This window comes from Mercenaria mercenaria, chromosome 1 (genome assembly GCF_021730395.1).
Source record: "Mercenaria mercenaria strain notata chromosome 1, MADL_Memer_1, whole genome shotgun sequence".
Classification (NCBI taxonomy): domain Eukaryota; kingdom Metazoa; phylum Mollusca; class Bivalvia; order Venerida; family Veneridae; genus Mercenaria; species Mercenaria mercenaria.
The window spans coordinates 16172657-16197628 of NC_069361.1; the positions used below are offsets into that span (position 1 = coordinate 16172657).

Genomic DNA, 24972 nt, shown 5'->3' on the forward strand with positions numbered 1-24972 from the left:
TTGGTGCCATACTTATGCTCCTTGTGTCATATGATGTGGGTAATGATGCTGAACAACTATTTTAAGTTTGAATCAAATCCATTCAGTAATAACAGAGATAGAGGAAAGTGCATCAAAACTTTAACCTTAAAATCTATTAAAGTGAAAAGGGGAGATAAATCATGAAATATTGGTGCCAGAGTTATGGCCCTTATGTCAGATGATGTGGGTTATGATGAGGAATAACTATTTCAAGTTTGAATCAAATCCATCAAGTAATTATAGAGATAAGTTGAAAAAAGAGGAAGTGTAAAAAAACTTTAACCGAGGTGGGGACACGGAAAAACGCCAACGCCGGGTCGAGTAGGATAGCTCTTCTTATACTTCGTATAGTCGAGCTAAAAATGTTCCTGACTAAGTGCCCACATAATCATGTATGTACTGAATCCTGGATAATAAACCTGTGTAGCATGCATTCTCTTGACAAACATCATTTTCTGAAAACCTAACAAATTTCTTGTAAAATATCAAACAATTGTTTTTATTCTAATGTCTAACATGTTTATTGTCTCTACAAGTCGTCAAGAGTTGAGAAGCAGTTAAGAAAAGGCAACATGAGAAGTCACACATGTGAGCTGTCATATGTACAATCACTGCACATAACACTTGGAAGAACAGAAAAACTAGTTTTCAATCTATGTTAGTTTCTATTTCTTACTGAGAAAGTGTATTACATGAAATCACTATGTACTAATCTGGGTTTTAAGAGCAAGAATGCAGATACATTCAAAAATAAGAGCACCAGGTGTGGATGCGAACACTCGTCTGTAACTAAATGGCATATTAAGGCCTTTTTACTCACTGATGATGAAGTTTCAAAGCTATAGCTCTTGAAGCATTCAATAGAAAAATGGACCTAAACAAAACATTTAACCAGGAAATACCAAGGTTTGAAGTTAAAGGGACCATTATTCTGACAAAATATTAGAGGGAGTTATGGTTCTAAGTTTACTTATACATTTACCAATAACAAACATGTCTTCAAAGAGTCAAAGCTATACTATAGCTCTTGTAGTATTCACATCAAGTGAACCTAACTAAAACTTTTAACAAAGGAATTCCATTTTTCAAAGTCTTTCTTCAACAGGAGTGGCAGACTTTCACAAAATACGCCCGTCATCGAATTTGGCCTACCTCAAGGGCCATAATCCAAGTGTTACTGGGGTGAATTGGCTGGTTATTGAATCTAACCAAGATATCATGCCCACAAACATTGTCACCAAATTTGGTGAAGATTGGATGAAAACTGTTCGTCTTAGAGAGCAGACAAGGCTAAATTCGCAGATTTCGAGTAATTCAAGCGCCATAATCCAAGAGTGCCTGAGGCGATTTGGCTGGTTATCAAACTTGGCTGTGAAATTATGCCCACAAACATTACCTGCAAGTTTGTGGAAGATCGGATGAAAACTGTTCGACTTAGAGAGCGGACAAGGCTAAATTCACAGTTTTTCCAAGTAATTCAAGGGCCATAATCCAAGAGTGCCTGGGGCGATTTGACTGGTTATCAAACTTGGCTGTGAAATTATGCCCACAAACATTGTCACCAAGTTCGGTGAAGATCGGATGAAAACTGCCTGACTTAGAGGGCGGACAATGCTAAATTTGCAGATTTTGAGTAATACAAGGGCCATAACCCAAGAGTGCCTAGGGCGATTTTGCTGGTTATCGAACTTGGCTGAGATATTATGCCCACAAACATTGTCACCAAGTTTGGTGAAGATCGGTTGAAAACTGTTTGACTTAGAGAGCTGACATGCTTTTGGACGCCGACCACCCGTCTGCCATGAGTGTTCACATAATACGCCCCGCTCTTCCAGAGAAGGGCATATAAAATGGGCTATAATTCTAACAAAATGCAAGTGAGAGTTACGGTTCTTGGCCTTTTTACTCATCTGATGACAACTAACCAATGTTCAAGTTTCAAAGTTATAGCTGTACCAGATATTAGGAAGAAGTGGACCTGAACAAAATTCTTCACCACACCAGCATTGATAATCAAGAGAGGACAATACAAGCTAATAAAATGAACCGTAAATATATCATTTGTTTTTGTTGTTACAGTGAAACACCTGACTCAATCACTTATGGTTCTAGTACAAGGGCTAACTTGAACTTATCCAGAGGTCCCCTGACATTTTCCTTACATTTTCTATGATTGGATCATTCAAAACCTGAGATAACTTTGGCACTTTGCCACTTTGCCAATCTTGCGATTTCACGTGCTCCATGTTTTACTGTACTTACTTATTCAAAACCACATTCAGAAATTCGATATGTAGCAATAGGACACTAGTACCCCTACTTACTGTCAATGTACAGTCATATTACTTGCAGACAAGGCAAGGCTAAATAAAGTTTTATATTAAATTTGGGTACTGGTGGACAGGGTAAGGATACTTCATAACAGTCAGGGTAAAATACTTTCAAATATCACCAAGAAATATACAGGAAACTTGAACAGTAGTGGTTGATCCTAAATACAACACCTGGTACACAATTTCACACACTGAGCAACATTCCCATAAAGTTTCATGTCTCTAGGTCAAATTATTTCATGTGCATATTGAAACCTCAACCCCTGCAATACCAAACTGTTTTTACTTCTTTTTGAGATATCTGAGACATGTTAAATACAAATATATATCTGATGGCCAGACAAAGGCAAATCTATGTGCTGCCCCCATCACACCAAAAACTGACGTCCATTATCAATAACATTAATGCACATTTAACCTATTAGTATATTTCTTTTGTTATTTACAGTCACTCACTAAAATGTCTTGAAGATCAACAAGAGGGCCATAGTGATCCTATGGTACTCACCTGATCTTGACTTTTTGACTTTGGATATATGTACATGGATGGTAACAACTGTGTTACAATGGTACAACTAGCAGTCATTAGAAGAAGTTTATTGAAGTTTTTTTTCTATCCATCAAGCAGTTCATGAAGAAAGTTGTTTAAATGTATTTCTTTAGCTGTAGCAGCCGGTAAAAGGACTGACTGTCCCCATTTTAGCAAAACTGTGAGAGGAAGTTATAATAATGCTACAGACAAAGCTTGATATAGATCCATCAAGTGCTTCATGAGAAAAAGTTTAAAACTTATGTCAATTTATAGCTCTAGTGGCCCCTAAAAGCAGCCAAGTGCCCCAATTAAAACAAATATTGGAGAGGACCTAATAATGATTCTACAGATCGAGCTTGATGAAGATCTATCTAGCGGTTAATGAGAATTTGTTACAAGGTCTTTCTATTTTTGGCACTAGTGACCCCTAAAAGGGACAAGATCACCAACTTGTATAATTCTAGAGAGGACCTTATAATGATGACCAAGTCTGATAAAGATCCATCAAGTAGTTCTTAAGAATAGCTGTTCAAAGCTATTTCTTTCTTTTGCTCTAAAGGCCCCTAAAAGGGGCCAAGTGTCCCCCATTTAAACAAATCTGGAAAAGGTCCTTATACCTTATAACAATGCTACAGGCCAAATCTGATGAAGATCTATCAAATAGTTCATGAGAAAAAATCATTCTAGTGGACCAAAGATAGGTCAAATGAATAAATTTGTGAGAGGACCTTGTCAGGATGCTACAGACCAAGTTTAATGTAATTCTGACCAAAAGTTTCAGAGAGGAAGATGTTTAGGTAAATTGTGGACAATGTATGCCGGGCCATCCACCTATACTAATAGCTCACCGAGAAGCTTCGTTTCAGGTGAGCTAATAAAATTGCTAGTGAAGATACAAGAAACTATCAAATAAAGACTGATTCCAGACCGGCCTGCTTTATCAAGAAAACTAGAATATACTGCAGAAACTTCACACACCCTCAACAAGTGTATACATACTTACAACTGACTGCATCTCCTTTAACACAAATCTTATAATACTCATGTGAGTTATGAAATAAGAGGATATCACTTCAACAACCTTTTTTTAAAATATATCTAAATCAACATTAGTGTGGTAAAATTAACAAAATTATCCAGCTTCATGAACTTTTTCCAGCTGAATTTTTTTAATTAAATATTCGGCAAAGCCAGATCTGAAAGATAATGGAAAAATTTTTTCCAACCATCTAACATTTAGAATAGATGTAGACAAAAATTTGTTTTAGACAGTAAAAAGATCTTACATGTGTATATATATTGCTTTTGTATGTGGATGTTTCAGCCATGTGAGGATCTAGGTTCCATATTCGTATAGTATCATCACTGGAACAGGTGAAGAATGAATGTGGTGGTAGAACAGACTTCAAACCTGCCTCCAACACTGGATACACCTGCAGAAATTTTGAAAGTTGTATTTAAGCACAATAATCATGTTGCCCTTCTACTGTTTAGGCTAAAAGGGCTCTCTCAGTTTTAAAAGAACAAGCACCAAAATTTTATATCAGATCTGCACAAGAATACTACATCATCTAAAGACGTGACGAAAAACTTACAATGATAATTGAAATATTAATTGAACACAAACCTATCTCACTACATTAGAACATAAACCTGAACAAAAACTTTTTGTCTATATCTGATAACACAAACCTATAACACTATCTTAGAACACAAATTAGAACACAAACCTATTATACTATCTTAGAACACAAACCTACTGTACTATCTTAACACAAACCTACTGTACTATCTTATAACACAAACCTACTGTAGTATCTTAGAACACAAACCTACTGTACTATCCTAGAACACGAACCTACTGTACTATCATAGAACACAAACCTACTGTACTATCATAGAACACAAACCTATTACACACTACCTTTGTACACAAACCTACTATACTATCTTAGAACACAGACCTATTTGTACTATCATAGAACACAAACCTACTGTACTATCATAGAACACAAACCTATTACACACTACCTTTGTACACAAACCTACTGTACTATCCTAGAACACAAACCTACTGTACTATCTTAGAACACAAACCTATTACTTTTGAATGCAAACCTAACAAATCTATCACACTACCCTTATACACAAACCTTATATGCAAACCTATCACACTATCTTAGAACACAAACCTATTACCTTTGAATGCAAACCTGTTGCACTATCTTAGAATGCAAACCTATTACCTTTGAATGCAAACCTGTTGCACTATTTTAGAATGCAAACCTATTACCTTTGAATGCAAACCTGTCGCACTATCTTAGAATGCAAACCTATCACAATATTTTAGAACACAGCCCTATCTCTCTGTCTAATAACACATATTATAGCACTATCTTAGAACATAAACCAATCACAATAGCTTAGAACACAACCCTTTTTCTCTATCTATCAACACAAACCTATCATACTATTTTAGAACACAAGCCTATCATACTATATTAGAACACAAACTTACTACACTATCTGAAAACACAGACTTATCAAACTACATGTAGACTAGAAAAATTACAAAGAACATTGTTGTTGACAGTTTCTTTACTTCAAAATAAAACTAATTTTAGAACAAGGAGCTGCGTTCAATAAACGCTTGATGCCCCCGGTGGCATCCTTGTCGATACAAAGCAACCTAAGTCCAAAACGAGGTCAAGGTCAAACTGAGGTCAGGTGGTGTTTGAAGATGAGGAATGGTCACAGGTTACATCTGTATTAGTATCAATTCATTCTTGTAAGCGGTATTAATGCTAGACGAAACGGTCCCATTTGGTTAACCAAGAGATGGCCCATATAAAGCAACCTAAGTCCAATATGAGGTCAAGGTCAAACTGAGGTCAGGTGATGTTTGAAGATGAGGAATGGTCACAGGTTACACCTGTATTAGTATCAATTCATTCTTGTAAGCGGTATTGATGCTAGACGAAACGGTCCCATTTGGTTAACCAAGAGATGGCCCATATAAAGCAACCTAAGTCCAAAATGAGGTCAAGGTCAAACTGAGGTCAGGTGATGTCTGAAGATGAGGAATGGTCACAGGTTACATCTGCATTAGTATCAAGTCATTCTAGTAAGGGGTATTGATGCTAGATGAAATGGTCCCATTTGGTTAACCTCGTACGGACGGACGGACAGGACGATCACTATATGCTCCCGCATCAGTAGATGCCGGGGGCATAAAAAGATTAAGATACTTACTTTCCCCTCACTGTAGATGATTTTAACACATGATAAATGCACAATAACTTCTGTGAAATTATGTTCCAAAACATAAAACTGATAAAACTATACGCCATACCTCAACACCATATACACATGAACTGTGGTACAGGAATGACCAGGCTTTCCCTATCTTCTTCAGGTCATGGACATCCCAGATATACATACTGTGGTCATTGTATATACATGTTACCTAAGGACAGGAAAACAATATAAACTAGAACTGTCACAGGAGTGACTCATACCCCCACCATACGGTCTTGTCACAGAAGAATGGCAACCATAAGGAATCTTAAAAATACTTTGGAGTACTTCATCCTGGGCTTCCACATATAAGTAATACTAGTATAATACTAGTATAGTAATACTAGTAAATATATTAAATCTCTAATATTAGAGATACACTAAAAGTGAATACAAAAAAGTGTCTTACCAACCCATGTTACCACGGAAAAATGTTTTTACTTTTTACATAGGACTTATAATAAAAAAGTTAGAAAAATACCTGAAATATTGAAAATCTAAAAATAGGATTTCTAAAAATAGACTAATTCCTGGAATTTAAGGGGAAGAAACTCAGTACAAAGGTTAAACAAGAGGACCATGATGGTCCTGAATCGCTCACCTATCCCCACATGACCCAGTGTTGAACTGAGTATGACGTCGTTATTTCTATTATTTGACATAGTGACCTAGTTTTTGAGCACATGTGACCTAGATATCATCAAGATAAAAAATTCTGACCAATTTTCATAAAGATCCATTGAAATATATGGCCTCTAGAGAGGTCACTAGGTTTTTCTATTTTTAGACCTACTCACCTAGTTTTTGACGGCACGTGACCCAGTTTCGAACTTGACCTAGATATCATCAAGGTGAACATTCTCACCAATTTTCATGAAGGTCTCGTGAAAAAAATGGCCTCTAGAGAGGTCACAAGGTTTTTCTATTTTTCGACCTACTGACCTAGTTTTTGACTGCACATGACCCAGTTACGAACCTGACCTAGATATCATCAAGCTGAACATTCTCACCAGTTTTCATGAAGATCCATTGAGGAATATGGCCTCTAGAGAGGTCACAAGGTTTTTCTATTTTTAGACCTACTGATTTAATTTTTGACCCAAAGTGACCCAGTTTCGAACCTGACCTAGATATCATCAAGGTGAACATTCTGACCAATATTCATGAAGATCTCTTGAAAAATATGGCCTCTAGAGAGGTCACAAGGTTTTTCTATTTTTAGATCTACTGACCTAGTTTTTAACCCCACGTGACCCAGTTTTGAACTTGATCTAGATATCATCAAGGTAAACATTCTGACCAATTTTCCTGAAGATCCATTGAAAAATATGACCTCTAGAGAGGTCACAAGGTTTTTCTATTTTTAGACCTACTAACCTAGTTTTTGACCGCACGTGACCCAGTTTCGAATTTGACCTAGATATCATCAAGGTGAACATTCTCACCAATTTTCATGAAGATCCATTGAGAAATATGGCCTCTAGAGAGGTCACAAGGTTTTTCTATTTTTAGACCTACTGACCTAGTTTTTGATCCAACATGACCCAGTATCGAACTTAACCTAGATATCATCAAGGTGAACATTCTGACCAATATTCATTAAAATCTCATGAAAAATATGGCCTCTAGAGAGGTCACAAGGTTTTTCTATTTTTAGATCTACTGACCTAGTTTTTACCCCCACATGACCCAGTTTCGAACTCGACCTAGATATCATCAAGGTGAACATTCTGACCAATTTTCATGAAGATCCATTGAGAAATATGGCCTCTAGAGAGGTCAAAAGGTTTTTCTATTTTTAGACCTAATGACCTAGTTTTTGACCCCACGTGACCCAGTTTCAAACTTGACCTAGATATCATCAGGGTGAACATTCTGACCAATATTCATGAAGATCTCATGAAAAATATGGCCTCTAGAGAGGTCACAAGGTTTTTCTATTTTTAGACCTACTGACCTAGTTTTTGACCCCACATGACCCAGTTTCGAACTTGACCTAGATATCATCAAGGTGAACATTCTGACCAATTTTCATGAAGATCTTGTGAAATATATGGCCTCTAGAGAGGTCACAAGGTTTTTCTATTTTTAGACCTACTGACCTAGTTTTTGACGGCACGTGACCCAGTTTCGAACTTGACCTAGATATCATCAAGGTGAACATTCTGACCAACTTTCATAAAGATCCCATGAAAAATGTGACCTCTAGAGTGGTCACAAGCAAAAGTTTACGGACGCACGGACGGACGGACGGACGACGGACGCCGCGCGATCACAAAAGCTCACCTTGTCACTTTGTGACAGGTGAGCTAAAAAAGGTTACTTCCCTTTGGCTCTAAGCCAATCAGAATGAGATATAGTGAAAATACATCAAAATTAACCTTAAATTCTAAGTAAAAGGGGACACAATTCAAGAAAAATAGTGTCAGAGTTATGCACCTTGTGTCACATGATGTGAGTGATGAGGTGGAACATCTATTTTAAGTCTGAATCAAATCCATTCAGTAGTAATTGAGATATAGTGAAAATACATCAAAATTAACCTTAAATTCTAAGTAAAAAGGGGCATAATTCATGAAAAATTGGTGTCAGAGTTATGCACCTTGTGTCACATGATGTGGGTGATGAGGTGGAACATCTATTTTAAGTTTGAATCAAATCCATTTAGTAATAATTGAGATATAGTGAAAATACATCAAAATCAACCTTAAATTTAAAGTAAAAGGGGACATAATTCATAAAAAATTTATGTCAGAGTTAAGCACCTTATGTAACATCATCTGGGTGATGAGGTGGAACAACTATTTTAAGTTTGAATCAAATCCATTTAGTAATAACTGAGATATAGCGAAAATACAACAAAATTAACCTTAAATTCTAAGTAAAAGGGGACATAATTCATGAAAACTTGGTGTCAGAGTTATGCACCTTGTGTCACATGATGTGGGCACATGATGTGGGTGATGAGGTGGAACATCTATTTCAAGTTTGAATCAAATCCTTTTAGTAGTAACTGAGATAAAGTGAAAATACATCAAAATCAACCTTAAATTCTTAGTAAAAAGGGGCATAATTCATAAAACAAGAGGGCCAATATGGCCCTGGGTCGCTCACCTGAGAAACACCCCATAATAGTGTAAACATAGACCTAGTGATTGCATGGAAAAAAATATTCTGACCAAGTATCATTAAAATTGGAGCAAACACAAGTATTTCTTTTATTTGACCTAGTGACCTAGTTTTTGACCCCAGATGACCCATATTCAAACTCTACCTAGATTTTATCAAGGCAATAATTCTGATCAAATTTCATAAAGTTCAATTGAAAAATACAGCCTCTATTGCATGCGCAAGGTTTTTCTTTGATTTGACCTAGTGACCTAATTTTTGACCCAAGATGACCCATATTCAAACTTGACCAAGATTTTATCAAGGCAATTATCCTGACTGAATTTCATGAAGATCAATTGAAAAATATAGCCTCTATCGCATACACAAGGTTTTTCTTTGATTTGACCTAATGACCTACTTTTTGACCCTAGATAACCCATATTCGAAGCTGACCTAGATTTCATCAAGGCAATCATTCTGACCAAAATTCATTAAAATAAATTGAACTAGATATTATCAAGATAAAAATTCTGACCAATTTTCATGAAGATCCATTGAAAAATATGGTCTCTAGAGAGGTCACAAGGTTTTTTTTATTATTTGACCTATTGACCTAGTTTTCGAAGGTACGTGACCCTGTTTTAAACTTTACCTTAATATCATCAAGGTGAATATTCTCCCTAATTTTCATGAAGATCTCATGAAAAATATGGCCTCTAGAGAGGTCACAAGGTTTTTCTATTTTTATACCTACTGGCCTATTTTTTGACCGCACGTGACCCAGTTTCGAAACTGACCTACATATCATCAAGGTGAACTTTCAGATCAATTTTCATGAAGATCCATTGAAAAATATGGCCTCAAGAGAGGTCAAAAGATTTTAATAATTTTAGATCTACTGACCTAGTTTTTGACCGCAGTTGACCCAGTTTCAAACTTGACCTAGATATCATCAAGATGAACATTCAGACCAACTTTCATACAGACCCCATGAAAAGTATGGCCTCTAGAGAGGTCACAACGTTTTTTTATTATTTGACCTACTGACCTAATTTTTTAAGGCACGTGACCCAGTTTCAAACCTGACCTAGATATCATCAAGGTGAACATTCTGACCAATTTTTATGGAGATCCATTCAAAAGTATGGCCTCTAGAGAGGTCACAAGGTTTTTCTATTTTTAGACCTTCTGACCTAGTTTTTGACCGCACATGACCCTCTTTCGAACTTGACCTAGATATTATCAAGATGAACATTCAGACCAATTTTCATACAGATCCCATAAAAAATATGGCCTTTAGTGAGGTCACAAGGTTTTTCTATTATTTGACCTACTGACCTAGTTTTTGATGGCACGTGACCCACTTTCGAATTTGACATAGATATCATCAAGATGAACATTCAGACCAACTTTCATACAGATCCCATGAAAAATATGGCTTCTAAAGAGGTCACAAGGTTTTTCTATTATTTGACCTACTGACCTAGTTTTTGACGGCACTTCACCCATTTTTGAATTTGACCTAGATATCATCAAGGTGAACATTCTGACCAATTTTCATGAAGATCTCATGAAATATATGGCCTCTAGAGAGGTCACAAGGTTTTTCTATTTTAAGACCTTCTGACCTAGTTTTTGACCGCACGTAACCCAGTTTCGAACTTGACCTATATATCATCAAGGTGAACATTCAGACCAACTTTCATACAGATCCCATGAAAAATATGGCCTTTAGAGAGGTCACAACGTTTTTCTTTTATTTGACCTACTGACCTAGTTTTTGATGACACGTGACCCAGTTTCGAACTTGACCTAGATATCATCAAGGTGAATGTTCTGACCAATTTTCATGAAGATCTTGTGAAATATATTGCCTCTTAAGAGGTCACAAGGTTTTTCTATTTTTAGACCTACTGACCTAGTTTTTGATGGCACGTGACCCAGTTTCAAACTTAACCTAGATATCATCAAGATGAACATTCAGACCAACTTTCATAAAGATTCCATGAAAAATGTGACCTCTAGAGTGGTCACAAGCGAAAGTTTACGGACGGACGGACGGACGCACGCAATAACTGAGATATAGTGAAAATACAACAAAATTAACCTTAAATTCTAAGTAAAAGGGGACATAATTCATGAAAACTTGGTGTCAAGAGTTATGCACCTTGTGTCACATGATGTGGGTGATAAGGTGGAACATGTATTTTAAGTTTGAATCAAATCCATTTGGTAATAACTGAGATAATAGATTTCGGGACGCGACGGGACGGGACGCGACGGGACGCGACAAAACTGACAAACATGTTTGGTGGGGGTATAACTATATGCATTTAGTTGTTTCATTTTCCATCTATGGAAAGCAATATGTCATACTAAAAATTTATTTTAAAGGATTCAATTTTAAACATATCAATAGTTTCAAACAATCTATTACAATCTGTTCTAAGCATTATATGCCATACAAGTAAGAGTGGCATAAAAAAAAGGTTTCAATTTTTTCCTCATAGGTGTATCAAAGTTCTAATGATTGCAAAATGGTTGGTGCATACAAAAAAGGATACACTGAATTGTATTTTGTACAGCTTCTCAGTTCTTTCATTTCCAATGTTTTAACTACCAAATGTTATACATTTGTAAATAATATATCCCTGACAGTAGGTTATAGTCCACTAAACATAGAGATATAGGAACAGATAACATTCAGGTATTAAATTGTAGAGTAAGCATTCTTGCCCACCTAGCAGGGAAACACAAAGTTATCCAGATAGGGGATCAGCTAAACTTTTCCCTAGGGAAAAGACAAGGTTATCAAGGCAGGTGATTACCTAAACTTTTCCCAAGGGAAACACAAGGTTATCTAGGTAAGGGATCAGCTAAACTTTTCCCTAGGGAAAAGGCAAGGTTATCCAGGTAGGGGATCTGCTAAACTTTTCCCTAGGGAAAAGACAAGGTTATCTCGGTAGGGGATCAGCTAAACTTTTCCCTAGGGAAACAGAAGGTTATCTAGGTAAGGGATCAGCTAAACTTTTCCCTAGGGAAAAGGCAAGGTTATCCAGGTAGGGGATCTGCTAAACTTTTCCCTATGGAAAAGACAAGGTTATCTAGGTAGGGGATCAGCTAAACTTTTCCCTAGGGAAACAGAAGGTTATCTAGGTAGGGGATCAGCTAAACTTTTCCCTAAGGAAAAGGCAAGGTTATCTAGGTAGGGGATCAGCAAAACTTTTCCCTAGGGAAACAGAAGGTTATCTAGGTAAGGGATCAGCTAAACTTTTCCCTAGGGAAAAGGCAAGGTTATCCAGGTAGGGGATCTGCTAAACTTTTCCCTAGGGAAAAGACAAGGTTATCTCGGTAGGGGATCAGCTAAACTTTTCCCTAGGGAAACACAAGGTTATCCAGATAGGGGATCAGCTAAACTTTTCCCTATGGAAAGAAAAGGCAAGGTTATCCAGGTAGGGGATCTGCTAAACTTTTCCCTAGGGAAAAGACAAGGTTATCTCGGTAGGGGATCAGCTAAACTTTTCCCTAGGGAAACACAAGGTTATCCAGATAGGGGATCAGCTAAACTTTTCCCTATGGAAAGAAAAGGCAAGGTTATCCAGGTAGGGGATCTGCTAAACTTTTCCCTAGGGAAAAGACAAGGTTATCTCGGTAGGGGATCAGCTAAACTTTTCCCTAGGGAAAAACAAAGTTATCCAGATAGGGGATCAGCTAAACTTTTCCCTATGGAAAAGACAAGGTTATCTAGGTAGGGGATCAGATAAACTTTTCCCTAGGGTAAAGGCAAGGTTATCTAGGTAAGGGATCAGCTAAACTTTTCCCTAAGGAAAAGGCAAGGTTATCTAGGTAAGGGATCAGCTAATCTTTTCCCTAAGGAAAAGGCAAGGTTATCTAGGTAAGGGATCAGCTAAACTTTTCCCTAGGGAAAAGCCAAGGTTATCTAGGTAGGGGATCAGCTAAACTTTTCCCTAGGGAAACAGAAGGTTATCTAGGTAAGGGATCAGCTAAACTCTTCCCTAGGGAAACAGAAGGTTTTCCAGGTAGGGGATCAGCTAAACTTTTCCCTATGGAAAAGACAAGGTTATCTAGGTAGGGGATCAGCTAAACTTTTCCCTAGGGAAACACAAGGTTATCCAGATAGGGGATCAGATAAACTTTTCCCTAGGGAAAAAGTAAGCTGCATGTGCACCTATTGATGTCAGTTGATGAGTGATTTTTGATTTACATTATATTTGAAAATATTGCAATAATATTAATAGTAGGCAAGAAAAACATCTTTAATGTCTGCCTTAGAAAGACAAACCATCAGAACAGTGAGAATAAAAAGCCTTGCTTGAGCTCCATTTCTATTCCATGCTGTACCTTGGGTTTGGAAAACACTGTCTCACACAGGCAGCCATGTAAGATCCTTATATTTATTCCAAGTCCAGTTAACAGCACATTTATCACATTAAGATGCATGCAAACAATCACATCAAAACAAATGCACAGACCTTCAGATACGTTTATCTATGTATTTATGTTTTACTAGTGATTGTAATTTGATTTGCAGCCAATGTTCCAAGTAAAAAGTAAAGAACTAAGTAGGCTGATTTTTTTTAAACATAGCACAATAGTGCATAGTAGTGCAGCAGTACAATAATATATAAATACCGTATAAGTACTTTTTTTCGGCGGGAACTTTATTTCTGCGTTTTCTGCGGAAGACAGTTAGACCGCAGATTTAAAATCCGCAGAAAATTTTGTCCTGAGATGCCTTGATACCACGATACAAGCATTTATCATAATCAGGTTAAGTATAAGACAATGTTTGATAGCATTATCGGCTTTTGTCGGATGCCGACAAAACAAGTTGAAAATTTGGTAGTAACAGTAATGTAACATGACCGTTTTTATTATTGTTTGCCACTGAATAAACCATAATAAAAACATAGAATTTGTTTTGATTTTCATTCACCATTTAGCAGTCAGCTGTCAGTTTCAATTTCCTTTAATTATGTGACAAACACATTCCATTGTATCCTTTGTCAACCGATTCGTCTGGCGATAGTCATGTTTACCGTTATTTGTATGGGACTTTAAAAAGGCGTGATTAACAAAAAATATCATACCGTTACAATGCACAGATGAGAATGTTCGCAATATATAGATTCAGACATTTTTCATGTCTGTTTGGCATGTTCGTATTTATAAAATGACTGTTTCTCCTTACATTTAACACTTACATTATGTGATGATGACGATGTTACATCAGTATTCGTCAACTCTTATTTTCAAACTGGAAGCCAACATAACTGTCAAAATCACAACAAAATACGTACCTGTCTATTTGAAATTAATGAAACAACGGTGAATACAGAACTGCAGAAATAAATTCCATCAACGTGAGAAGGAAGGCAACGCAGAAATAAGGTACGCAGAAATTTAATACCTCATTTTTTAAAAAATCACAGAATATTAAGCCCGCAGAAATAAGTACTTATACGGTAACATATTTTTAACTGATATTTCAAACCTAGTAAAAATGTTCATTTATTATTTATTGTTTTGATCAAATATAAATACAAAGCACCTGTTGTTTCAACCTAAGTAACAATTACCAAAATTTTCACAAACTGTATTAAAACAAATGCACTGCTAAAAATAGGACTGAAACAGGATAAAAGTAGGCTTTCTTGAAACTTTACAACTAATCAGTGTTAAAATGATGGTTTTTATGCTCATCGTATATGTTAAAATATATTAAATCTATATCTATCGAGGAAAACTTTTCTGCAAAATATGCGCTTCAATTTGTAAAATTCAACTGAAAAGGTAAAATCTGGCAGTTTTTTATGAAATAAATACTATCAAATTTTTTCATTAACTGTTTAAGGCGCTGAGGAGTATAACGTTCATCAAAAGAAATAAATACTTAAAGTATTCACAAATGTGAAGAGAACTAAGATACATGTAGATACCTTGTTATGTTCCTCATCATACTGTATAGCAATCGTGTCAGGATATTTGATATCACCATCTTTAACAGAATTTAACTGACTGAAAATATACAAATTTAAATTATATTTTAAAAAGGACAGCATTGTCACAGTAACTGAGCCATTCTATAGTAAATTTTAGTTTTGGGTTTCTACATACAGTTGAACTTCAATGGCTCGAACTCGGATCTTTCGAACACCCTGGATCGCTCGAACTTTTCGCCCGGTCCCGAATTTATTCCTTCTTTATTCTATATAGTTCTACCTCGGATCGCTCGAACTTCAAAAATTCGAACTCTCGAACTCATTTGGTGGTCCCTTCGGCTCAATTACAGTGATAATTACACCTATTCAGTCGAACAGCCAATTTGTCGCCGGAATGGCTTGTGTTTACAAAGTTTTTCACACCTCTGCCTGACATTCGCCAAGCTTCCCCTTTAACCGACGCGTGCGTAATTTTCACACGCTTATGTAATTAGCGTCGGTATACGACAAACAAATTAAACAAAGTGACTTTCGTTCAATGCAATGCTTTAATGGGCTTTGATTAATACGAATAAAATTATTTAAAATAATTGAGCAATGTCTGTCTATTTTTTTTCTGCATAAAAACGGGAGATTCGATGTTAATTTTCATACTGCTTTAGCATGGCTGAATAACTTGTTTTTCGTATCTATGTCATGTTTGAAAATAAATAATAAAGACTATTTCAGCGTTTGTTTTTACAAATCATCGTATCATACATACATGTAGGTACAATATGACAATATATTACGATATAAGGTTTGTAACACATCATGCCCTTGAATTCCTAAATTCAAAATGGCCGCCATTTGGATGGCTCGAACAACGGAAAACTCGAACTTATTTCAACGGGACCCTCGAGTTCGAGCCATCGAAGTTCGACTGTATATATTTGATTTTCTATAATTAAATATTTCCCAGACTTGTTTTACAACTGAAGGTAGGTAGGAGTAAAGAAATTACTTCATATGCTATTTTGTAAACTCGAGATTACACAATTCTGTGAAGAAAGTTTTCATAGCACACATTATTACTATTAAAATACTCTACTAAGATTACCTCAATATTACAAGAGTACAGTATTTGTTGAGCAAAATTAAGAGTTTAGTTTTAGACAGTTGGAACCTTCAAAGTGGTCCGATATCCACAACTAGCTGATATATATGTAAAGCAGAAAGTTACCTTGGGTTGACAGCAGCAGCAATATCTACTCCGAGATAATGAGGTCGTGGAAGTGTAGCCACAAAATGTAGAGTTGATGAATTAAACACTCTCACAATCCCATTGGCACAACCAACAAAAATATAGTTACCAGCAACTGATATTGCATTGGCACATGTTGTCTAAAAGACAGAAAACAATTATATAAAACTAGAAAACTGATGTAAGGCTTTGATGCAGAAAAGTTGAATTTATCCTTTGAAACAACCATTGTGTACATAAGACCTTGACCACTGTCCATGTACATGAACAAGGAGCTGCGTTCAATAAACGCTTGATGCCCCCGGTGGCACCCTTGTCGATACAAAGCAACCTAAGTCCAAAACGAGGTCAAGGTCAAACTGAGGTCAGGTGGTGTTTGAAGATGAGGAATGGTCACAGGTTACATCTGTATTAGTATTAATTCATTCTTGTAAGCGGTATTAATGCTAGACGAAAAGGTCCCATTTGGTTAACCGAGAGATGGCCCATATAAAGCAACCTAAGTCCAATATGAGGTCAAGGTCAAACTGAGGTCAGGTGATGTTTGAAGATGAGGAATGGTCACAGGTTACATCTGTATTAGTGTCAATTCATACTTGTAAGCGGTATTGATGCTAGACGAAACGGTCCCATTTGGTTAACCAAGAGATGGCCCATATAAAGCAACCTAAGTCCTAAATGAGGTCAAGGTCAAACTGAGGTCAGGTGATGTCTGAAGATGAGGAATGGTCACAGGTTACATCTGCATTAGTATCAAGTCATTCTAGTAAGGGGTATTGATGCTAGACGAAACGGTCCCATTTGGTTAACCTCGTACGGACGGACAGACGAACGGACGGACAGGACGATCACTATATGCCTCCCGCATCAGTAGATGCCGGGGGCATAAAAACATGAACAGTTCTAATGTGATTTTGCTGTTTTTACTGTCTATATACAATTTACTTCCGATATACTGTTTATGCCTAGACATTGCTCAAGTTTCACTGAAATCTACTTACTCTGATGAAAAAGAAAACACTTTTTATTTCAATTATCCTTCTTTGAACATTTCAGGATAACAGACTATAAAATAAATATACTTTAGAAGATGTCTGCCTTCAAAACTTTTGTTAACTAATTAAAACTGCATGTTTGAGAATTCCTTTCATGCAGCTTCTATTACAAATTCATACATTGAAAAAAAAACAAAAACAAATCTCTACTATTATAACAAGCTTAAATGTTAAACAGACACAAAATGCAAGAACACAGCTTACCCTAAGTTCTACCCATTTTTCCATCTGCCGTTTTTCATTGAACTGACACAGATAGCCTGACTGGGTGACACAGAATGTGCTCTTTTCTAAACTTCCTGTCCCCGCAGCTACATCACAGAAGAAGTTGTTCCTGTGGTCTCCGAGTATACCATTGCGCCCATTCAGTGGTAATGTTATTGAATTTATCTGAAAAATTACGTTAAACATTTTGGGATATTCTTTGTTGTTAAATCACCGTTCATAGCACTGTGTGGCTGGAAAAGGCACTAGTAGAATATTATCTTATATGTGTAAATGAAATGTGGACAAAAGATGTAACTAATATTGTGATTTCAAAGGTAAAACATTTTGTACAGATAAACAGTTATCAGAAATGTCCTGATGTACACTTTTACTTTTTTGCCTCATTCACAGATAAGAAAACTTTTCTGTTTCATTTCCAGATGACAACCTTATTAATGAATGAATCAGAATGTCCCAGACCACAGTTATTACACACCCAGGACAATAATTGATAAGGTATGTCATCATATAAATTTTGTAACATCAAAAATATCTTGACTTGGAGCAAACTACCGGTAGGTATGAGTTTTCTGACAGCTCTCTAACCAACAAAAAAAGTTTGATAAATAGTATATGCAAAGAAATAAAGACTAGCCAGGAAGTTTTAAACTAATGCTCTTCTCATGCATTACTGATATATTGCTGGATGCATCATACAGGATTACAAATTGTTATGCCTTTCATAAATCATGAACAACATGTCATCATAAAACACCAATCATGCCAAGAGATTAATCCTGTCACAAAAAAAAAACTTTGTCTATAAACAAAGAAAACACCTGTTTAAGTTTCTAATTATTCTTGTACAAATCATGTTCAACACAAAATCCTCAAAATTGTATCTGTTTCAAATTAAATCAAATATAGCTGGAAGAGAAAATTCGAACTATATTGGTATCATTTTTATTTAAAAAGAGAAGAGCAACTAGTTAAAATATTTCATACCTTTGACTTGCTACTGTCAAGGTACCAAAACTTGACGTGTCTCATACCAACGGTTACAAAATAAGAACCGTCAGCCGAAAATGACACTGCAGACACCTGAAAAATAGTTTTGTTTAAGTACAACATAGTTATTTCAGTATAAAATCTATGTATACACAGTAAAACATTATAAATATGTTACTGTTAGTCTCCTACCTGTTTTGTTCCAGGTAAAATTGCAATTAAGCTCAATTTTTGGTCTCATTCCGGAGACCTTTTTTGAGGTGACCTTTGACTCCATTATATAATGAACTTTTTCGTGACCTTTTTTCAAGGTGACTTTTGACCTCATTCTATACTCATCTTACTTGTGACCTTATTCAAGGTGGTCTTTGACCCCATTCTATACTAAACTTACTTGTTACCTTATTCAAGGTGACCTTTGACCCCATTCTTTACTTACCTTACTTGAAACTTTGTTTGAGGCCACTTTTGACCCTGTTCTCCAGTTCCAGACATTGACTTGCATGTCATGTTGCGTTCCAATAGAAACAATATACTTCAGGTTGGGCGAAAAGGCCTAAAATAAAACCAAAATGGCAATCAATTATAGAATCTAAAGACTGACAATTTAAATAAAAGTACCCTTATATATCTTATGTACAAACATAAATTCAAAACCCTGACTTCAAACTGAGATACTATAGTGTTTGCTACACTTCATTAAAGCAAAAAAGCAACATAACATCAGATTCCTGCATCAAGATTATTGTGTCTTCTGTAATACCTGAAGAAGGCTGACCCAAAGAGCTCAGTAGAGACAGTCAAAGATACTTCATACCTCAAGCTTGCAATCTGTTCTTTAACTAAAACAAACATATATTATACTGACACCAGTATCTCTGTGTTATTGTAGTCGAATGCGGACATGGCTAATAAAGCCCACTATTTTATGGTGTACAAATAAAAACTTGAGAGAAAATTACTCATTTATTGCTTTATTAGCATTGAAATTTCATGTTTCAATGGCTTCAGCCTTGTTGCTTTTTATGTTACAAGTGACCCATAATATCGTATTTCACTTTACATCTAATTAAACTTTACAAAACAAAGATGCATAAAGGATATTACTGCAAAACCTTCAACGTTTTTACTTTCTTAAAAGAAAGAGCATTGAGAAATTTATATATTTTATGTTGTAAGGTATGTCTAATTGAATGAAAATCTTATTATGTAACATCTTTCATCAATTGTCAGAGAGTATCTGCCATGCCCTGGGATCAAATTTGCAACTTCTGGATTGGTAACCAATTAATCTCATAAAATCTATAGGTAACAACGCCACCAACCAATATATTGTCTACTCATAAAAAAACAAACACTGATTTGGTGGTGAATCAGACCTACATGTCAGCTTAATAATAATATTATGTACAGTATATATTGAAAATTTCTTAAACAAACACCTAATGTGAAATACAAATAATCATTCTACGAGAAAATTTCCTGGAACCCTTACCACACAGCTTATGCCGAACTTGTGACCATGAAACTCAGCAACTTGAGTCTTCTCTGCCACATCCCAGACCCTCACAGCCGGCTGGTGGCCACTCTGTAATATATATATACATTCAAATGAAAGAATTCTATATGCAAAGCAAGGTTTCAAATGTGTGAGAGGCAGGTGATTTGATGCCAAGAAAGTAGTGCATCTAAAATTAGATTAAGAATATTGAAGTGGCAATTTCTAAATTTTTGTCACTTCCTCTTGTAAACTAATATAGTCAACTGTCTAATGATGTCTAAAAATAAGTTAATAATTTTTTGCAATTGTAACATTCTGCCTGTTTCTTTTTAATGTCAGACTTAATTGATTACATAGTCTTTCAAGCAAAATGTTAGCAGTTTTTTCAATTTACTTATTTATTTTTTCCTGGTAAATCAGTCCAAAAAGTGTAAAAATCTCATCCAGTGCAAGTTTGTTTTGGGGTTAGTGCAGTTTTTCAACAGTATTTCAGTTATGAACCAGAGAGCATTCCTTGATTCTGTACCATTAAAGAGAAGAAAAATGTGCTCTCAGAAACTAGCATATGCTGCTTGAGAGGACAAATGTAACAATATATTAAATGAAAATTCCACAACCTGACAACACTATCTGACCAACGCCAATACACTTACTACTTTCAAAATGAAAACAGTGCCACTACATTACTTAATTAGGGAATAATTATCTATAGATACATGTACACTATGAATAATTAATTATGTTGAGCCCTGTTCTACCACTCTAAACTCTCAAACTGTGAGTACTAAAACAAGGCTAACTCTTTCAGGTGATTATGATAAATTTCTACAAATGTTTCCAACTGGTCCCATTATACCCCTTAACTTGTTTGATGTTTTCTAGATTGTACTCTGTTTAGTAATAACTGTTGGGCTACTATATCTGTCTCCTATGTACCAGCCTCTTTCATACCAAACAAGAACAGAAGAGAAAGGGTTACATTTCTCTCTTAAAATACTGGAAGTACTTATTAATGGCAAACTTGGGAAAGAATGCACTGCAGTCAGAATTTTTCAATGTTGAACCCTAGCTTTAGGTAAGGATGAATGTTTGAATCTCTCTCTCTCTCCTCCTGGCAATTAACTACTGGCAATTACAACAGCCATCACCAGAAAAGGCTTACAACAGCTTACCTCTCCTGTAACGAGATGTTTGCCATCACCAGAAAAGGCGAGGGATGTTAGCGTTTTCTTTGACACATTGAAGATGTGACCCTGTTTGTTCTTCTTTGGGTTGTAAAGCACCACCACACATCTGGAAAATATTAACAACATGTACAATATAAGTTATATGTTTCACTCAAATATTTTTATACACTTCTTGTTAAACCATTTAATTTTGCAGGTATGAATTTCATGGTTTGGTATAAACAGCTTTTTTTATGGGGATATGCATTCAGATTTCAATTTTTGAATATAAACTGACCACTGTTCATTGACCACTGCACATTCAAACCAGAAATTGACCACTGTACATTAAAACCAAAAACTGACTACTGTACATTCAAACCAGAATTTGACCACTGTACATTCAAACCAGAAACTGACCACCGCATATTCAAACCAGAAATAGACCAATGCACAATTCAAACCAGAAATTGACCACTGTACATTCAAACCAGAAATTGACCACTGCATATTCAAACTAGAAACTGACCACTGTACATTCAAACCAGAAATTGACCACTGTACATTCAAACCAGAAATTGACCACTGTACATTCAAACCAGAAATTGGCCACTGCATATTCAAACTAGAAACTGACCACTGTACATTCAAACCAGAAATTGACCACTGCACATTCAAACCAGATAATGACCACTATACATTCAAACTAGACAAAATGACACACCGCTACTGATGACAATGACGTTGATGCGTTTGATGATAACCTCAATGACAATATAACTTCAGTAATCAGTTACCTATTCACAAGATGTGCAAAACGTATTTCGCATTACAACAATTTTTTGTAACAGATTTTATTGCTTAAACATTCTATTTATGTTTATACAAAATATGACACCATTTGAGGTATAAAACTGAAAATATAACTATCATCAACAATCTATTTTACTGTAGGTAGAATAATAATTCAACCACAAAAAAGTTGAAAATAAAACCTCATTTATAAACATATACATCTCATTATTCACACAGTATGACTGGGATCCAGTGGGATAAAATAGTGAATCAGGCAGAGATTTGCAATAATGAGTGGAAAAGACTGAAACAATTGGCAAATTATATAAATTGTGGTGTTAAAGTGGTGCTCTATGTATAAATGCGCCTTTGAACGTGTTTATCTGTTTATCGAGAATAGAGCCCTATATAAATCTTGTATGATATAATATATAAAACCCTGTGATCATTGTGTGTAAACAGTCTCGGTTTTCCGGGTTTGATCATAACACTGACCGAGGAAATAGATGCGAAAACACATACACCACATAAATGTTCCTCAAATGTATTTAATTTCAAAATATGGATACCTAAGCTGGGAGAATGTGTAACGGCCTGAAATAAGTTGTATTGCATAACAACTGCTGCAGGTAACAGACTTGGGGTAAAACATTACTAGTATGACTGTCTATGAGTTTGAAGCAGGTATATAGTTTGCCAGCCTCAAAGTGGCCTACAGATATGAGCATTGATTACAGCATTTACTTGTAAACATTTTAATGTAACTGAGTGGATGATGGCTTTCACTGACCCTCTGTATAAATCATAACTGCATCTAACCTACAAGAATAAGAGGGCTATCAAACTCACACAAGATGATATATATAATGGATCCACTTTAATAAGGTGAAAACCACAATACATATCACTTCATTTAATATCTACCCTCTTGAAAATCACCTGGGTAAAAACCCTCCAATTAGCACCTAATGAGCATCTTTTATGGCTTTATTTTGGTGTTGTGTTGTTGATCCTATCTTTAACAAGGTGATAAACAGGTCATATACAATCAAGGTAGAAAACTGCATAATATAACTGACTGATTCAAATAGCTGACCTGAAATTAGGGTATTTAAGGTTTAAAGTTGGGTTAAAGGCAAGTATATTTGGCACAAAATGATCTGAAATCCATCTGTATAATGACAAGAGATGAAGATGTTACTTATTTCCCTGTTCTTTACAACAACCAGACCTGATGGTTCAAGTCTCTGGTGGCAATCAATGATTCATGACCAGTCTATATAATATGTAGAGGCTTACAAGAAAAACTGGGTATACCCAACTGTTTTGCCTCTTGAAATTATAAAAGACATCATTATTATTATTATTATTATTATTATGATCATTATTATTATTATCATAAATGCTGTGCTATTTCTCACTTGAATATATTTGTTCAGGTAAAAAATTAAAGGCTGCACTGGCTATTTGTCATGTGGTACAACTTAGCTAAACAACTGTTATGTTACAGTCTTCAAGAAGTGCTCAAATGTTAGGCAACAGTAAGAAATTATGGATACCACAGACATGATAGAGTCTTGATATTATACTTTCACAATATTAATCTTTCACAGGTATGCTTTCATAATCCAGAATACTCATATATTCTGTAACCTTGCTAAAAAATAACTGACTGCTAGTCATAGCAGGAGGGCCTGTCATTTTAATAGGACGTAGCAACATGCAATCATTTTCTTATCTCATTTCAATTTCATTGTATAAAAAGGTTGAAAAACATAATTCATATTTCCATGTAACTTGTCATGTTTGAAGTTAATGGTTTTTATCATGAAGTTTTGATATTTATCATCCTGTATAAACATTTTAAATAAACATGACCTAGATATTCAATTTTGCTTTTTCTGCAATATTTCATGCATCAATAAATTCACATAATAGAAAATAACTGCACCACTATCTTGGGTGCAGCATATTCTGAATTATATATTAGAGATATTTATAGAGTATTAAAGTCTTAAGAAGTATACCACCTCGGAGTTTATTATTTCAAAACGAACAACAAATCACGATTTCATTTTGTAGTAGAATTAAAAGTAATTTTTTGCTTTCTGAAATTTTTTCATTAAATATATATCACTGTGTAATATTGAAATGCTAAGCTTACTAAATTGAAACTAGACTAAAATCTCAAGGACGACATGAACAATTACTATCACTGCACCTATAGACTGTGACTACATGTACCTATAGTGTGACTTCATGTACCTATAGTGTGACTACATGTACCTATAGTGTGACTGCATGTACCTATAGTGTGACTGCATGTACCTATAGTCTGACTACATGTACCTATAGTGTGACTACATGTACCTATAGTATGACTACATGTACCTATAGTCTGACTACATGTACCTATAGTCTGACTGCATGTACCTATATTCTGATTACATGTACATACTGCCTAACCCTAACCCTATAATGTAACTACATGTACCTATAGTCTGACTACATTATACCTATAGTCTGACTACATGTACTTATAGTCTGACTACATGTTCCTTTTTGAGCTTTTTTTTTTTATTGTATAATATTGAATCTAACTGACACCAAAGTTTAGAAATGCCTAGCTTACTAAATTCAAACAAGACTAAATTCTAAAGACGACATGAACAATTACTAACTGACTGCACCTATAATGTGACTACATGTACTTATAGTGTGACTACATGTACCTATAGTG

At 35.5% G+C, this 24972-nt stretch overlaps 1 protein-coding gene across 6 annotated transcripts in view; it reads right to left on the reverse strand.

The window, feature by feature from the left end:
- The window catches only part of LOC123524303 (mitogen-activated protein kinase-binding protein 1-like), a 108867-nt gene that overhangs the window by 70689 nt on the left and 13206 nt on the right, over nucleotides 1-24972 (reverse strand). For 4 of the 6 annotated variants that reach the window (XM_053540760.1, XM_053540751.1, XM_053540766.1 and 1 more), the window contains exons 3-12: nucleotides 21444-21564; nucleotides 20266-20358; nucleotides 19210-19326; nucleotides 18768-18863; nucleotides 17760-17945; nucleotides 16480-16640; nucleotides 15255-15333; nucleotides 6239-6352; nucleotides 4173-4319; nucleotides 3890-3904 (exon numbers count right to left, since the gene is read on the reverse strand). In XM_053540760.1, the coding sequence (XP_053396735.1) occupies nucleotides 3890-3904; nucleotides 4173-4319; nucleotides 6239-6352; nucleotides 15255-15333; nucleotides 16480-16640; nucleotides 17760-17945; nucleotides 18768-18863; nucleotides 19210-19326; nucleotides 20266-20358; nucleotides 21444-21564 (1129 nt within the window). The remainder of the gene's footprint in view (nucleotides 1-3889; nucleotides 3905-4172; nucleotides 4320-6238; nucleotides 6353-15254; nucleotides 15334-16479; nucleotides 16641-17759; nucleotides 17946-18767; nucleotides 18864-19209; nucleotides 19327-20265; nucleotides 20359-21443; nucleotides 21565-24972) is intronic. The other 2 variants (XM_053540769.1, XM_053540744.1) reach the window with 1 other exon arrangement.